Source organism: Acanthochromis polyacanthus, chromosome 23 (genome assembly GCF_021347895.1).
Source record: "Acanthochromis polyacanthus isolate Apoly-LR-REF ecotype Palm Island chromosome 23, KAUST_Apoly_ChrSc, whole genome shotgun sequence".
In the NCBI taxonomy this organism is placed as follows: domain Eukaryota; kingdom Metazoa; phylum Chordata; class Actinopteri; family Pomacentridae; genus Acanthochromis; species Acanthochromis polyacanthus.
In genome coordinates, this window is record NC_067135.1 from 1,205,697 (window position 1) to 1,223,566 (window position 17,870).

Consider the following 17,870-nt stretch of genomic DNA (forward strand, 5'->3'; position numbering starts at 1 on the left):
AAATCCAACTACTTCTGCACAAGATTTGGCTACTGGGTTTGATTTTGTCGATAGCTGTTCCAGGCTGTAGATGTTCACCTATCTGCAGCTTCTTTAAAATGACTCAGTTTAAGAGGAATCTTCAAGAAAATGTACATGTTGGAAAATTAGCACTGGCTCCCCCCAAGGCTGTGTTCTTTCCCCACTGCTGTTCTCCCTGAACACCAACAGCTGCACCTCCAGGCACCAGCCCGTCAAACTCCTGAAGTTTGCAGATGACACCACCCTCATCGGACTCATCTCTGATGAGGATGAGTCTGCTTACAGACTGGAGGTAGACAACTTGGTGACCTGGTGCAGCAGGAACAACCTGGAGCTCAACGCCCAGAAGACAGTGGAGATGGTGGTGGACTTCAGGAGGAACACAGCCCCCCCCTGCTCCCATCAAGCTCTCTGACTCCACAGTGCTCACCGTGGAGTCATTCTGCTTTTTGGGATCCATCATCTCCCAGGACCTGAAGTGGGAGATGAACACACCTCCATAACCAAGAAGGCACAGCAGAGGATGTACTTCCTGAGGCAGCTGAAGAAGTTCAACCTGCCAAAGACTATGATGGTGCACTTCTACACGGCCATCATAGAGTCCATCCTCTCCTCCTCCATCACCGTCTGGTACCCTGCAGCCACCGCTCGGGACAAGAGCAGGCTGCAGCGCATCATCCGCTCTGCTGAGAAGGTGATCGTATGTAACCTGCCATCCCTCCAGGATCTGTACCCCTCTAGGACTTTAAGGCGTGCAACCAAGATCTTGGCCGACCCCTCTCACCCTGGACACAAACTTTTTGAACCCCTCCCCTCAGGTAGGAGGCTGCGGTCCATCAGGACTAAAACCTCTCGCCACAAGAACAGCTTCTTCCCCTCTGCTGCATCGCTGATGAACACTGCCCGTGCCACTGCAAATCGGCTCTGTTGACTATAATCATTACTACTGCGTAGTAACTGTAAATACCTTGTCTATTTTATCCTATATTTCTTGCATCTCTTTACTAACTATTTTATTGTACTTGCACCAAGAGCACCAGAGACAATTCCTTGTAAGTGTAAAAACCTACTTGGCAATAAAACGAATTCTGATTCTGATTCTGATTATTTGAAGTTTTCCCTCGACCAAGTTTGTCCAAAATGTCCTAAAAAGAGATCTTGTAGTTCAAAGAACTGGTCTGTATTAGCAGCAGAAATCACAGATACACTGCCTGCGGTTAAACTGAAAAGTCCTGAGATTCTTGTCATGTGATTGCTGGAAACAGCTGAGTGTGTTTCTTTATGTTAACATCTAAAAAATGGTTTATATTTGGTGGATTTTAAAATGATGCAAGTAGAATAAAGTGGTTCAAGCTCAGATTTGGTTCATTTTCCTGCTAGAGCTGCTCATCACTGGGATCTGTAGTTTAAAAGTTGTGAATCTGACGATCTTCTGTCTGTTTTTACGGTTTCTTTCTCTGAGAAATGGTAAATTAGCAGGCTGTGGCCTCATTATGGGCTCCCTTCATGCTAATATCTCCACACTGAGCTCAGATCAGACAGGTTAGGACAGATGTGTTGGTTTGGGCAGCTGTGGACCGATGCTGAGTCAGCGAGTGGTTCTGGTTCAGGTCCAGGTTTATTTATAACCTACAGGATGTTCTGTCAGACTTTAGCTGAACTAATTAATCCTTGTGAGGAAGGATCTGAAAGCATTTGATCAGAGGTTTTATCTGATCAATATCTGATTGATCTGATCTGCAGCTGGTAGTCAGTTCAACAGCTTCATTAAAGGATCAATAAATATAAATCATGCAGTCTAAACTGTTCTATCCTGCCTCCTGCAGCTTTGGGTTCTAGTTAGGGAATAAAATCAACCTAATGTGCTAAATGTTGCCCCGGACCTCCTCAGAATCAGCTGGTTCTTATCTACAGGAACTTTATTTAATGAAGCAAAGTTCTACCTTCAGACTGTGAATATTTTCAGATCTACAGAACCTTAAAGTCCACGGAGGAGGTCCAGATTTATTACTGAAATTCTGAGGCTCAGAAATGATTGGAAAAGTCCATTAAAAATGGAGGACGTCGTAAACCGAGGACTTCCTGTATTGTGCAAATTTCAAATAATTTTGGACAAATTTGTGATCCCAAATTTAAGAATGTTTGAAACGCTTGGTATTCATGACTTTACAAATAACTGATCGATATTGTGATGCACGGAACGGATTGTTTGGAGGAACCCTAACCTACAACCCAATCCTCCCTCAGACCGCCCGGAGGAGCAGAAGGTCACCACGAGGAGCTCCAGGGATCTGCTCTGATCTGGTTCATGTGTTTCTGTGTTTGCAGGTCCTGCTGGCGTTTGCCAATGGTCTGAACCAGCTGTACTTCTACTACGAGACGAAGGCGTCAGAGGAACCCAACAACTGCAAAGGCATCCGCTGTGAGAGGCAGAACAACGCCTTCTCTACGTGAGTAACACCTCAGAGCATGAAAGATCAGCCAGAACTTCTCCTGAAACAGCTGGTTCTTCATCTTCAGGAACTTTATGGAATAAAGAAAAGTTCTACCTTCATACTGTGAATGTTTTCAGATCTACAGACCTTGAAGTACACAGAGGAGGGTCCAGATTTATGTAGCAGTGGGGCACATGACAAAGACTTCTGTGGCAGTTAATGGTTTCCAGCCAGATTTCTCACTTTTTAATGGACTTTTTCCATCCTTTCTGAGCCTCAGAACTTCTTCAGTCCAACAGGGCTTAGTTCTGGTACAAACTGACACCAGATCAGTTTTCCATCAACACCTGATGATGCCTGATGTTTCTGTTTTCATGTAAAACATTCACCTGCTTTCTTCAGTCAGTTTTTTATTTGAAGAAGAAGAAAAGGGAGTTTTTAAGTTGAGCTGATGTCAGTCTTTAGCTGCAGAAACAGAATAAAAACTGAAACCTTCAGTGAAACAGCCCTGGTGTGTAGATCCTCCTGACGTTCTGCTGGATGTGAGGATCTAAATCATCTCCTGCTGGAGCTAAAAGTGACGTCTGGACGAGGCTTTAAGCAAACACAGCGGCTGCATCTGCATTCATGAGGCTCATTATTTCTTGTCTGCTGTCGCCTCGCTCTAATTCACACTCTCTTATCGACGCTGTGAGCCGTTTCACAGGATCATGGAGCAGTATTCAGGTGTCTCCTGTCCACGCTCAGCTCCTCTTCACACTCTCTGATCGCCGTTAATGTGTCGCTTGTTTCTAGATGTTCGTCTGTAGAAACACTCCTTCACTCTCCAAACCCTCATCAGACTGCTTCCACAGACATCTCTATAAGATCAGCTCAGCAGGTCTGATTGTGGATTCACCAACATGTCGACCTTTTATAAGCATGAAAGAACCACTTAAAGTTCAACCAAAAGCAGATTTTTAAAGGATGTTTGGACCAAAGTGGTCTTTGGTTGATGTTCATTCTCATGTTTTCCAAAAAGTCCAAACTGAAGAGGCTCTACTGACTGTTTCAATCCTCTGGACTTCTCTGGTGTTTTTAGCTCATTCTTCCTCACTGTTCTCTCATTTTTCTCTGCAACATAAAGTCCTCATAAAGAAAGAGAGATGTCTTCTGTCAGTATGATGAAAAATGGATATTTAACTGTCTCCATGAAATGGTCGTCATCATTTCTGAGCTTCACCTCTGTGGACTTTCAGGTCTGTAAATATTCTCGGTATGAAGGCAGAACTTTGCTTCATTAAACATATTGAAGTTATTGTGTTTTTTTATGATTTCCATCCCCCGGCTATCCTGTCATCGTGCTTTCTCCTGGTTTTCTGTCCGTTCATGTGTTTGTCTTTGTGGGACGCCACATTTACAGGCTGCTTATTGAATTTTTGACGAAGCATTGCTGCTGACTGTGGCTTCTGTCGGCAGGTTTTTATATTCCTGCTGCACTAAATATTCAGCTGGTGGTTGTGGTGACGCTGCTTCCATCAGAGGGTGATGACTTTCTGTCAGAGACGTAAATAAAGAGAGGAGGGATGGAGTCAGCCCAGCAGGATGTTAGATCTGACTTATCAAACCTTCACCTCTCCACTTCTTCTACATCTGTTCTCCTCTGGTTTCTTCACCAGTTTTTCTTCTCCTTGTCTTCTTTTCCCTCCTCTTTATGTTCTCTGTCATCTTCTTATGTCCTTGTTTCACCCTTTTCCTCATTTCCTCTCCTTTATCCGCCTCTTTTTCATCTTTTTTTATCGTCTGGATCCACGGATTTGTTAAAGATTTCTGCATCATTTTGGTCGTTGTGTCTCATTTTTATCGCTTTGTGTCTCGTTTTTGTTGTCTTTTGTCCAGTTTTTGTCGTAATACTCTGGATCCATGGATTTGTTTTCCTCTTCTTTATCTTCCTCCTTTTCATCTTTCTCTCTCTCTTCTCTTCTTCGATTTGCTTTCCTTCCTCCATCTTATTTCTTATCCCTCCATTTTTTTTCTCTCCTTCTTTTGCTGGTTTTCCATCCTCTTTGATTTCTGTCTGTCAGCAACATTACTCTAGAACAGACCAACAGATATGGATGAAATCTTCAGTGAAGGTCAGAAATGATCCAAGGAACAACTGATTAAACTGTGGGGCTGTTTCTGAGTCACGTGATCCGGTATCTGAACATAACGTACACATGTATGACACACGCCTGTGCTCAGGTCATTGTGTTTGTGGGTTCATCTACATTAAATGGACACATTCTATGGTGGTTTCTGACACAAATGTGTAAGATTTCATCCGTTAGAAATGATCCAACAACTGAGCTCTCTGAGGGTTTTTCAGGTGTTTTTAGGACCAATAAAATCTAGAATAGAGTTCATCAGATAGCCTTCATCTATTACTTTCATGATCCACTAAAACACACACAGTTCATGTAGTTTGTCATCTCAGAGATTCAGAAAACCTGTTTTTATCATTAACATGCAGATTTATGCAGGAAGGAAGAGCAGAATCTAATCAGATGATCTCCTCCACATGGGGTCTGGAGGAGGAAGACGAGGCTTCGCTCTGCTGCTGTTCCAGATGTTTATCTGATCTCTGCTGCTTCTAAAACCTCAAAGACAGAGAAATGCCACATTTTACCCAGCTGAACAGAATGTTACTGCTGGGATTTATCTGAGTTTCTACAGTAATTTATTACAGCGTCTGTAATCAAATAAAAAAAAGAAAGAAAACTGACCTGATCGTGAAATAAAATGTTTTCTTTTGGATTGAATCAATAAATTAGACTTTTATTATCAACATATTAGCGTCTATATCCCAACACTGTAAGGGAGAATTCAGTGAAACCTCAGTGAAAAAAATGTCAGCAGGAGTTCTAGAAAATATGTGTTAACCCTCCTGTTGTCTTCATTTACAGGCACCAAAAAAATGGTTTCCTGTCTGAAAAAAATCCAAAAATTCAGCAAAAACAAACTCCCCAAATTTCTGAAAATTTGCAAAACCTTCAGGAAGAAAATTCCAATAATTCCGTAAAAGTTTCCCTTAAAAGTTTTTTTTTAAAAGTCTCCACATTTGGCAAGAAAATTCTTGTGAATATTTTTTTAAAATGAGTAAAAAACTTGAAAAAAATCCTAAAAATATCTAAATGATTCCATATATAGATATCAGTGAAACTTCTGATATTTTCTTTAAGAACATTCACAAAAAAATCAACCAGAATCCGGTGAAATTTTCTGGATTTTGGTTGATTTTTTATGTGAATGTTCTCAAGAAACATTTTTAGCATTTGGGTCATTCCAGGTGAAATGACCAGATATTCCTTGCGGGTGTTGCCGCACCATTTTCAGATTAGTCCTAAATTTGTATGCCATTAGATAGTCACAAAAGTACTTTCTATGCAAAATTGTAGGCCTGTAGCTCAAATAGTTTCTGAGTTGTGGGGGTCTGAAATTTTCAGAATTTGGCCTATAAAAAGCCTCGCCAGCGTTTTTTGCATCTTTCAGTGGTTATTTCTCAGCCTCTAGACATACCAGAGAGCTGTGAGTTGGTAAACAAGGCCTCTGCATGAAGCTAGTGCCCCACAAACATCCCCAGGTGTTTCCCTACACTCTGTAGGCCATGGGGGCTTGATAAAAATGCTAAAAATTAAGAGACACCTACTCACGAGTGGAGTTTGGGACCTTAAAAGTACAAGAAATACTGCACAGAAGTGTTCTAACACCCCTGGGTTCCATTCTACACAAACTTGTGTGATAACTTAGCAAACTGGAGCTTTCTAGGTACCTCAGTTTGGAAAATATGAGCTCTCAAAGTTGGACGAGATTTTAAATTGGCTATTTTGGGGGGCAAAAATCTCAGTGTGGGACAGGTACCAGAGAGCCCAAATTTTTCTACAAGACAGTTCCATCTGTCTTCTATCACTGTACAAAAAAGCAGCAGGGTTATATTTGTAGTTACTGAGATATTCTTACTCAAAATGGCATGGGTGATGTCAAAATGGTTTTTTGCTTTATTGGGATACAAGTATTAGTAGTCATTCCAATGGTAGTATTATGTATGTTTTGTTCTTTTTGAAATATTAGTTGTTACCTTCAAAAAGTGTAATGGTATAACTTAGGTATACCTAAGTTCTAACTTAGGTATAGGTTCTTTTGCTTGTAACATGACATTGTGCAATTAAATTTAACGTTTAATCCCACTGCACTGATACTGTAAAATTCAACATTATTGTTGTATTTTTAAATTAATCAACCATAAACTACTACAGAGCTCCCTGAATTCAAGTTAGTACATGTAATTTGTATGTGTATGTTATAATTACATGGTGATATAATTACACCCATTTACAATGCATCCATGTAAAATTTAATTGCACAATGTCATGTTACAAGCAAAAGAACCTATACCTAAGTTAGAACTTAGGTATACCTAAGTTATACCATTACACTTTTTGAAGGTAACAACTAATATTTCAAAAAGAACAAAATATGCATAATACTACCATTGGAATGACTACTAATACTTGTATCCCAATTTAAAGCACTGAAAAGCAAAAAACCATTTTGACATCACCCATGCCATTTTGAGTAAGAATATCTCAGTAACTACAAATATAACCCTGCTGCTTTTTTGTACAGTGATAGAAGACAGATGGAACTGTCTTGTAGAAAAATTTGGGGTCTCTGGTACCTGTCCCACACTGAGATTTTTGCCCCCAAAATAGCCAATTAAAAATCTCGTCCAACTTTGGGAGCTCATATTTTCCAAACTGAGGTACCTAGAAAGCTCCAGTTTGCTAAGTTATCACACAAGTTTGTGTAGAATGGAACCCAGGGGTGTTAGAACACTTCTGTGCAGTATTTCTTGTACTTTTAAGGTCCCAAACTCCACTCGTGAGTAGGTGTCTCTTAATTTTTAGCATTTTTATCAAGCCCCCATGGCCTGCAGAGTGTAGGGAAACACCTGGGGATGTTTGTGGGGCACTAGCTACATGCAGAGGCCTTGTTTACCAACTCACAGCTCTCTGGTATGTCTAGAGGCTGAGAAATAACCACTGAAAGATGCAAAAAACGCTGGCGAGGCTTTTAATAGCTCAAATTCTGAAAATTTCAGACCCCCACTACTCAGAAACTATTTGAGCTACAGGCCTACAATTTTGCATAGAAAGTACTTTTGTGACTATCTAATAGCATGCAAATTTAGGACTAATTTGAAAATGGTGCGGCAACCACCATCTGGTGAAACCACACGGAATGACCCATTTCTTTTTTCCACCAAAAAATGTTCAGAGATTTCCTGAAAATGTTTAAAACGTGGACATCAGAAGATGAACTGTGAAAATGTAGATTTTTTTCCCCACGTTTTCAAACTAAACGGGTCAATTTGACCTACAGGACGACTCAAAGGTTAAAGAAGAGTGAGACAGACTCAGAGATGATGGAAAAGTCCATTAAAAGTGATAAATCTGGACCCTCCTCTCTGTTTTTTTTCTCTTGGTTTTATCTGAAAGGACCTGAAATGATTAAAAATCATAAATCCTGTTGACTGACGTGTGTTTCTGCGTTGCCATGAACGTGTTTGTCGCTGCAGCTTCGTGTTTTTCAGTCGCCATCTGGATGTGAGGCGTCAGTTCTGCTCCATCAGAATCACAACCTGTGATGTTTTCCTCCTTCCTGTCGTTCTGCTGAACAGCATCCAGCAGCCGTGGCTTTATGGAAGCTTTGACTGTTTTATGGCTCAAAGATACGTCTGGTTCAGCGTCAACTAAAGGTTTAACCTCACATCTGCAGGATTTATGCCAGGAAAACATTTTAACTTTTTTTTATCCAGAAGCATGTTTCCTGTGTTTAAAAACCAATAATGCCGATCACATTAGCCGTGTTTTCAGCAATCGTTGGTATTAAATGACAAATCTGTTGAGCTTCTTGTGTTTTTATTGTAGAAGACAAACATTTTCTGAACTCCAAAATCTGCCTGCACGTTTAAAAAGCCTGAAAAATCTCCAAAATGATTCATTTAATGGAGCTGGAAGCTGTGAGGACAGAAAGAATCCTCAGATGTCCAACTTTCCAACAGTCCTTGAACTAATCATCTGTGGTGTGCTGTTCAGGTGGTGGAAATTAAGGCATAAAATACTGATATTTAATCATAAATTCCCCAAAAATATAGAGTTGGTATGAAGAAGATTCCTTAAAAACAAAAAAAATCTGAACTCCTGCGAGCAGCCATGAAGCCATCAGTGACTCAGCTGTGATCAACGGTTTAGTCACTAAAATTCTGGGATTTTTCAGCTGAAATGCAAGAAATTAAATATCTATAACATGTAGAGTCACTGTTATTTTCAATGTTGGTAAAACTTGTGTGAAAAAATGTTGTTTTTTAAAATATTTGTTTAAAAAAAACTTCCTGAAATGGATTCAGGTTTGTAGAGTTAACCTGATGAAACCTCCAGATGTTCCAGATGTTTCCTGCCCCTCATCATTGATTCCAGCTTTCTTTCCGTTGGTGAGAAGTCTTTATTTTTAGAGCCTTCCTCTCCTGAACGTCTCTGTTTGTGTGTCCCTTCAGGTTATTTGAGACCCTCCAGTCTCTGTTCTGGTCCATATTCGGGCTGCTGAATCTGTATGTCACCAACGTTAAAGCTCGACACGAGTTCACGGAGTTCGTCGGGGCGACAATGTTCGGGACGTACAATGTGATCTCTCTAGTGGTGTTGCTCAACATGCTGATCGCCATGATGAACAACTCCTACCAGCTTATCGCTGTGAGTCCCAGCAGCACACACTTCACTGGTTTTACCTTCTTTATGGTTAAACTTCTAGATTACAGGAGCAACTGATCGTCCTAATGTAATGTCAGAAAACCTGCAAATATTCTCATTATTTTTAGTCTCAACCCAAAGTACCATCATCAGATGACTTTATGTGTCAGACCATTGGTCCATAACCCAGAAATTATAACGATATCTGTCAAATAGAACTAACAGGAGCTTCCAGTCTTTACATTTAAGGAGCTGGAACTGGTCAGAGTTAGACATGTTTGATTAGAAACGAACTGAAATGAGGAATCAATTATCAATACAGCTGCAGGAAAAGGAAACACAAAACGACAAAAACGTGAGACAAACCACTAAAGTCAGACCAAAAAAAAGACGAAAAACAACCAAAACAAGACAACATGTTGCAAAACTGAGACAAACGACAAAAATGAGAAACAAAATGACAAAGAATTAAACAAACGACACGAAACAAAACAAAAAATTGACAAAAATGGACACATGATGAAAATTAGAAAAAAAATGACAAAAGCAGGAAAACAAAATGACAAAAAATAGACAGCACAAGGGAGACAAAAAAGAAAACACAAAACGACAAAAACACGAGAAAAAGAAAACGAGACAAAATAGGAAAAAACAAAAACAAGACAAAGTATTCCAGAAATGAGACGGAAAACGACAAAGAATGAGACGAACGACACAAAACAAAACAAAAAAGTCAAAAAATGGAACAAAAATTTAGAAAGTGACAAAAAAAATGGACACAGGACAAAAATGAAAAATATGAATAAAGCGAAAGACAAAATGACAAAAATAAGACAAAAAAATCACAAATGAGACAAATAGAAAACACAAAAGGACAAAAACATGAGACAAACAACAAAACTGAGACAAAACATGGACAAAACACAACAAAAACTGGACAAAATATTACAAAAACGAGACAAAACGACACAAAGAACAATCTAGTATTTTACTTTCTGATCAAACAACTTGTCATGGTCTAGAAACGATTTTAAATTTATAGTTTTACTAATTTACAATCTGCAGTTAATGTCTTCTCTGTAATTTTTACACTTTGAGGGCCGGATTGGACCCTCTGGAGGACCACATGTTGAACACCCCTGTCCTAAAGCGCTCCTCTAGAACAGATTTCAGTCAGTCAGCAGTAATCTGAGGCTCTGAAGGTCTGCAGCTGTTCCGTGGTCATGTAGATTTGTCCCGGTCTTCCTCCAGGATCACGCCGACATCGAGTGGAAGTTCGCTCGCACCAAGCTGTGGATGAGTTACTTCGACGAGGGCGGCACGCTGCCTCCTCCCTTCAACATCATCCCCAGCCCCAAGTCCATCTGGTACCTCCTCATGTGGCTCCACAACAAGTTGTGCAGCCGAGGACAGCCGCCTGGAGACGACACGCACAAATGTGAAAACCTGCGAGAGTTCACGGTCAGTCCACATTAGACTGTTAGATGTTCTGGTGCAGTTTAAACATGGGTCATTCCAGAAATGGAGGACATTCTCTTTTTCAGGTTTCTGCTCCATATAGATCAATAATAGGTATTGATTGGCTCAGCTTCCACATCAATCGTAGCATTTCTATTCCATCTTTTAACCCTACTCTAAACCATGCTAATGTGATCTTTTTCTCAGCAGTAGAAGCTAGATATTTAGCTAGCTGTTACTGCTGACCACTGATGGAAAACAGTCCAAAGAATGAGTCTGATCCTAATGATATGAGGTAGAGGCTGACAATGGGATGAAAAGATGGAAAATAGAAGAGAGGACTTGAGGCTTTGCTCTGCACATTCTTTAGGAACACTGTTGGAGGATGGAAACGACAAAAAAATGACACAAAATGACAAAAACAAGACATGAAACAACAAAAACAAGACACGAAATGACAAAAAGAGACACAAAATGACAAAAACGAGACAAAATGACAAAAACATCATCAACAGGTTATGCTAACATGTTGTGGGACAGTGAACACAAAGACGCACAAAACTACGACAACAAAATGTGAAATGACCACCAAGAAACAGAAAATGACTAACGAGACACAAAATTGCCATAGAAATATGCAAAATGATCACAAACTAATACAAATTAACCACAAAGACACACAAAATGATGATAGCGAGACACAAAACAGCCAGGAAGAGATGCAAAACGAACACAAAATGGGACTGATCAACAGTGAGCTGCAGCGACTCTTCTGTCCTGATTCCAGCTACAAAACAGCAACTGTAGACCAAAAACTGAAAGTTCACAAACTCCAGAATAAGTAGAAGTGTGATTTATTGATGCGTGAACTAATCTGCCTTTGTGGCCGTACGCCTGTCACCCAACAGTCACTCAAACTGAAGGGCCATATGCCTTCATTCATGTTCACACGTCACACAGCAGAGGATTCTTGGGATTTACATGATAACAGCTTTCTGTGGGCAGAAGTTTGAGCTGCAAGGTTAGAGCAGAGATTTATTTAAAGAAGAAGCTGATTTATTATTAGTCAAGACAACGCAAGAGACTGAAAACAAGCACAATTAGACACAAAATTAACAAAAAAAAGTACGCAAAATAACCACAAACAGATGCAACGTAACCGCAAAGACACCCAAAATGCCTGTAACAAGACACAAAACAGCCAACAAGAGATGCAAAATTAACACAGAGATACACAAAAATACCACCACAAGACACAAAATGACCACAAACTAAAGCAAATTAATGACAAAGACATGCAAAGTAAGCACAAACAAACCCAAAATTACTACAACAAGACACAAACCAGCAGAAAGAGATGCAAAATGAACACAAAGATGTACAAAACTACCACCACAAGACACAAAATGACCACAAAGAGACGCAAAAGCCAACCAGCATCTAGAACTGACATGATTCATCGATTAATCAGGTGTTACCAACACTGATAGCAGTCGTTATTTCTTTGACAGTAAATTTCCTGTTTTAGTGTTTCCCAACACTATTTTCTGACCCCTTAACTGATTGGTGTTCTGCTATGAATTCATGCAGCTTGACCTGGGTTTAGTGTTTCTAATTACTGGACACACTTAAATTTAAGTATCAGGGAAGAGCTGCAAAATGGAGGAGAGAGATTTATCCCGCTAATCTGGCGTGAATCTGCCTTTTAGCCGTCCGGCTGATGGAAGCAGAAGCTCTGAACTGCTCACAGCCAGCGTCAGATTAGAAGAAAGCACCGTCATTGTAGAGAAACACAATCAGCAGCAGCATCACGTGGATGGACATCAGCTGTGTGTCTACGAGCACAGAAGGAAAAACACGTCCCGATAAACACATTAACAGCCCAGTCATCTGGAGAGAAACGCTTCACATTCACACGGAGTGCAGCTGGCGTGTTCACCTCAGTGAGGAGTTATATAAGCAGACCAGCCCACATAGGTTCACCAAGCAGCAGCACTGCAGAGATCTGATCAGTGTTTACCACCGTGGCAGAGAGAACAGAGACGGTGGGAGACGGGGAAGCAGCCGAAACCAGGGAGAGGTGGGTTTTATAGATGCAGACGATGCAGAGAGACCTGATGCAGAGATGCAAAATAAACACAGAGACACTCAAAATGACCACAAAAACAAGTAGAATGACCACGAAAACATGTAGAATGACCACGAAAACATGTAGAATGACCACGAAAACATGTAGAATGACCACAAAAACATGTAGAATGACCACAAAAACATACAGAATGACCACAAAAACATACAGAATAAATACAGCGACACACAAAATGACCCCAAAAACATGTAGAATGAGGACAAAAACATGTAGAATGACCACGAAAACATGTAGAATGACCACGAAAACATACAGAATGACCACAAAAACATACAGAATGACCACAAAAACATACAGAATAAATACAGAGACACACAAAATGACCCCAAAAACATGTAGAATGAGGACAAAAACATGTAGAATGACCACGAAAACATGTAGAATGAGGACAAAAACATGTAGAATGACCACAAAAACATGTAGAATGACCCCAAAAACATGTAGAATGAGGACAAAAACATGTAGAATGACCACAAAAACATGTAGAATGACCACGAAAACATGTAGAATGACCACAAAAACATACAGAATAAATACAGACACACAAAATGACCCCAAAAACATGTAGAATGAGGACAAAAACATGTAGAATGACCACAAAAACATGTAGAATGACCACAAAAACATGTAGAATGACCACAAAAACAAGTAGAATGAGGACAAAAACATACAGAATGACCACAAAAACATACAGAATAAATACAGAGACACACAAAATGACCCCAAAAACATGTAGAATGAGGACAAAAACATGTAGAATGAGGACAAAAACATGTAGAATGACCACAAAAACATGTAGAATGACCACAAAAACAAGTAGAATGAGGACAAAAACATACAGAATGACCACAAAAACATACAGAATAAATACAGAGACACACAAAATGACCCCAAAAACATGTAGAATGAGGACAAAAACATGTAGAATGAGGACAAAAACATGTAGAATGAGGACAAAAACATGTAGAATGACCACAAAAACATGTAGAATGAGGACAAAAACATGTAGAATGACCACAAAAACATGTAGAATGACCATGGAAAGATGCATAATAAACACAAAGATACACAAAATGACCCCAAAAACATGTAGAATGACCATGGAAGGACGCATAATAAACACAGACACACAAAATGACCAAAAGAGATGGTCCCCTCTTGGTGTAGTAGACATGTATGTGTGTGTGTTAGTATTTTGTGTTTTGACAGCAGGAAGACAAATTAGAATCAGGATGAGTGAAACATGATGAAGGTGAAGCAGACGGTGAATGTGGAGCGGTGATGAGAAATATGAGCAGAAGAAGATTAGTGATGATGGATGTGTTTCTGACAGATCAGGAAATTAGGAGAACAGACTCAGAAAGTGAAACTCATTCAACAAACTCCACAACAGTCTTCAGTCCTCTTGACACAAATGAGTCTCTCTCAGCTGTCGGATGTTTTTAAGGCTTGGATGTGTTTTCATATAATTGCTATATTTTCTACAGAGGAGGTTGGTTTTAGCTCGTTCTCACTCTGATTGTGTAACCTCTTTCATCTAAAAAGTGTTGCATCTTATTGCAGGAACTCACTAAACATAAATTACAGTAAACAAAATCCTCCTGTGACAAGATGTTGTGAGAAAAGTAGCTGATGATGCACCATTATGTCAGTGAAAAGTAACGATAAACAAGGAAGAAATAGTGATATTTGTAAAATCACAGTTTTTTTTGTTTTATCTTTAATTAAAAGTTGATTGTTTAGTATTATTAGTTTGTGTCAAAACTTAACATAATGAGCCCTGTTTCTGTTTGTTCAAGTTGCAAACCTTCTCACAACCAATTTGCTTTTGAAAGATATTATTTTCAGTTTTACACTAGTCAGAAGATTTGGTGGAGTGGAGAATATTATAGATTGGTAACTTTCATGTTTAAGTTATACAGGTTTATTTGTAACGTGTGGATTATTGTAGGGATTTAAACTTAGAATTTAAATTAGTTGAGTACATGTGTGTAATAAATAATGCAGGGATTTAGGGCTAGGAAGAGTTGTTCTGTTATTACTGTTGGGTCTTATTGTTAACATTTTCATTTGACGAGCAAATTTATGTCATAAATATTATTGCAGGAAACCAGCTTTAATATTTAAATAACCAGGTAAATTATACATAGTAAGTACTGTGGGTGCAATGCATAGTCTGCACAAAGATGCACAAAACTACCACAACAAGACACAAAATGCGCACAAACTAACGCTAATAATCCACAAACTAGTGCAAAAAGACCACAAACTAATGCAAAAAGACTAGAACAAGTCACAACCCAGCCAGGAAGAGATGCAAAATGAACACAAAGATACACAAAACTACCACAACAAGACACAAAATGACCACGCAAAAGACCACAAATTGACGCAAATTAACTACTAAGAAACCCCAAGTTACTGTAAGGAGACACAAAACAGCCAGGAAGAGATGCAAAATGAACACAAAGATACACAAAACTACCACAACAACACACAAAATGGAAACCAAAAGATGCAAAATGACCACAAAGAGACCTTAAAATGGCGAGTGTTACATGTTAATGTTATATGTTAAATGTCTGTCAAGCGTTATTGTGTCTGTGGGTGGGGGAGCTGCTGAACATGTTAAGCAAATTTTGTGTCTCTGACCTGATAATGAAGTTTATATCTATCTAAAATGTCATTTACTCCGGTAAATTTGTATTTTATAGATGTTATTCTAGGGTTGTAAGCTCAGTATTTTTTTTTACCTGCCAGCATAAAGTTACCTGTTTGGGAAACTGAAGCCATCTTTGTGTTTTTGTGTGTTTTTGGGACTCGTATGTGAGTGAAAATGCATTTGTTGTCTTTCTCTTTCATTTTGGCTGTATTATCGTCACTTTTGAAGCGTTGTACTTGCAGAACGCCACATGAATCCCGTTTATTTGCCCTGGCTGAGTCTCATTCTGCAGCATCAGCTCCAGAGTTAAACACTACAGATTATATAATGCATAGTTTGCTGCTGAAGCTCTAAAAATAACCCCAACGCTTTGGGTACGCTGGCTTCAGTTGGATCCGTCGTCTGATGAGGTGAGAGTTGTTCACTTGCTGGCTGATTGTGGTTCTGGATGACAGCGTCTGCTGATGGAAATGGGGGAATAACTGAGGTCTCCAAAACGTTTGATCCATTCTGAGTGGAGAATGGATACAGCCTCCTCTCCAGTACGGAGGCTGTAAACGTAATGTGAATGTAATTCGGTTTGTTTTGTGATATAAGAGAAGTCAGTGGAGTGAAATATCAGTAAAAGTCCTTCAAGAATCAACCAGTTCACCACTGACCTCCTCACAATCATCTTTATCTGCAGACACTTTACTTAATGAAGCAATTTTACTGTCTACTATAAATATTTTCAGAGTTTCAGGCTGTTCAAGTACAGAAATGAGTCCAGATTTCAGAGAGCATTGTGGGGGCACCATGACAAAGATTTCTGTGGAACTTAATGGACTCATCACTTCATCTGTACAGCAGGTAGAAACATGACATTTTCAGGGCTGAGTTCTGGTAAAAACTGACACCAGATCAGTTTAAATCCATCCAGGTGTCTCAGTCTGAACACTAATATTGTAGGGTTTGGTTCAGTGCTGTTGAAGCTACATGGGTATTTTTTACTTGTGTGAAATGTGTGCTATATTAATATTTCCGTCAGTTTTTCTATTCATGAATCAACCACTGACATGCACTATTATTATTTCTATAAGTGGTACTCATGTATGTTTTGGTTTTTGCACTTCATTTCCTTACTATCTTTTCTCTCCATAACACTGCAAATATCTCCCTGTGGGATTAATAAGGGCTTATCTTCTCTCATCTTCTACATTTTCTCATCATTTTCAGGGTCAGGGAGAACCAGAGGGTTGACAGGATGGGGAGGAAGAAGAAAAAGAAGCAGAAACTTTATGTTTTTAATGTGATCTGTTCTTCTTGTCTTTGCAGGAGCGTCATGCTGACAGCCTGATCCAGAATCAGCATTACCAGGTCAGTACCTGCTCATTAACTCTGTGTTTCTACAGGTGCGTCTGTGTCTCTACCTGACAGCTCATGTACATATATATATATATATATATATATATATATATATATATATGTAGTCGAAAAAAATTATTCAAAAATAAAACTGATGTTGTTGTCTTTCTGCTACAGTGGGTTTTTCAGGGTTAATGTGTGTCAAAGTTCAATAAAACTTTATTTTATGCAGTTTTTCATAGAGTTTTAATCCCTAACATGTAAATTCACACCATAAATAACAGTGATGGATCTGAACCCTAATATTTAGACTCATTCATCAGTAACGTCAGTCATCTTCTGACTTTTTATCTGTTGAACATTTTGATGTGTTCATTCTGAGGATGACTGAGAGTTTTCTGACAGCGAGCGTCGTCCTGAAGCCTTCTTCTCTAACAGAATCGTCTTTGGCAGCCGTAACGTCGTTTTCATGTCCAGTTCTTAGCAGGAATCAGTGCAGCCAATCAGAGCGTCTTTGACACCTCAGCGCTGGCCTTTAGTCCTCCCAGCAGCGCCAGGACTCAGTGTTTGGCAGCAAGGAGTGTGTCCTGGTTTATAAGGATTGTTACAGCAGTGTGTGTGTCAGAGTGTGTGTGTGTGTTTATAGGATTGTTACAGCAGTGTGTGTATCAGAGTGTGTGTGTGTTCATAGGATTGTTACAGCAGTGTGTGTATCAGTGTGTGTGTGTGTTTTGGCAGAGGTGGAGAGTGACAGCTTGCCAGAGTGTCCTGTTTGGCATCACATGTGTTACTGTGGGAGGAAGCTCTGTGTGTGTGTGTGTGTGTGTGTTTTAGTGTGTGTGTGTATCAGTGTGTGTGTGTATCGGTGTGTGTTTTGTGTATCGGTGTGTGTGTTGTGTATCTGTGCGTGCATGTTGTGTGTATGAGTGTGTCAGGTTTCAGTCGCCTCCCACTGAGCACCAAATTCTGGAGGAGTGTGTCTCTGGTTTGTAAATCGATGAGGGCGAGCCGCCTGATTGGTTGAGAACGTTATG

General features: G+C 39.6%; 1 protein-coding gene across 1 annotated transcript in view; it reads left to right on the forward strand.

Annotated features, from left to right (window-relative positions):
* trpc5a (transient receptor potential cation channel, subfamily C, member 5a) overlaps positions 1-17,870 on the forward strand; it is a 153,582-nt gene that overhangs the window by 122,743 nt on the left and 12,969 nt on the right. Inside the window, exons 13-16 of the mRNA XM_051944118.1 lie at positions 2,350-2,471; positions 9,031-9,226; positions 10,475-10,684; positions 16,807-16,848. Of these exons, the coding sequence (XP_051800078.1) occupies positions 2,350-2,471; positions 9,031-9,226; positions 10,475-10,684; positions 16,807-16,848 (570 nt within the window). The remainder of the gene's footprint in view (positions 1-2,349; positions 2,472-9,030; positions 9,227-10,474; positions 10,685-16,806; positions 16,849-17,870) is intronic.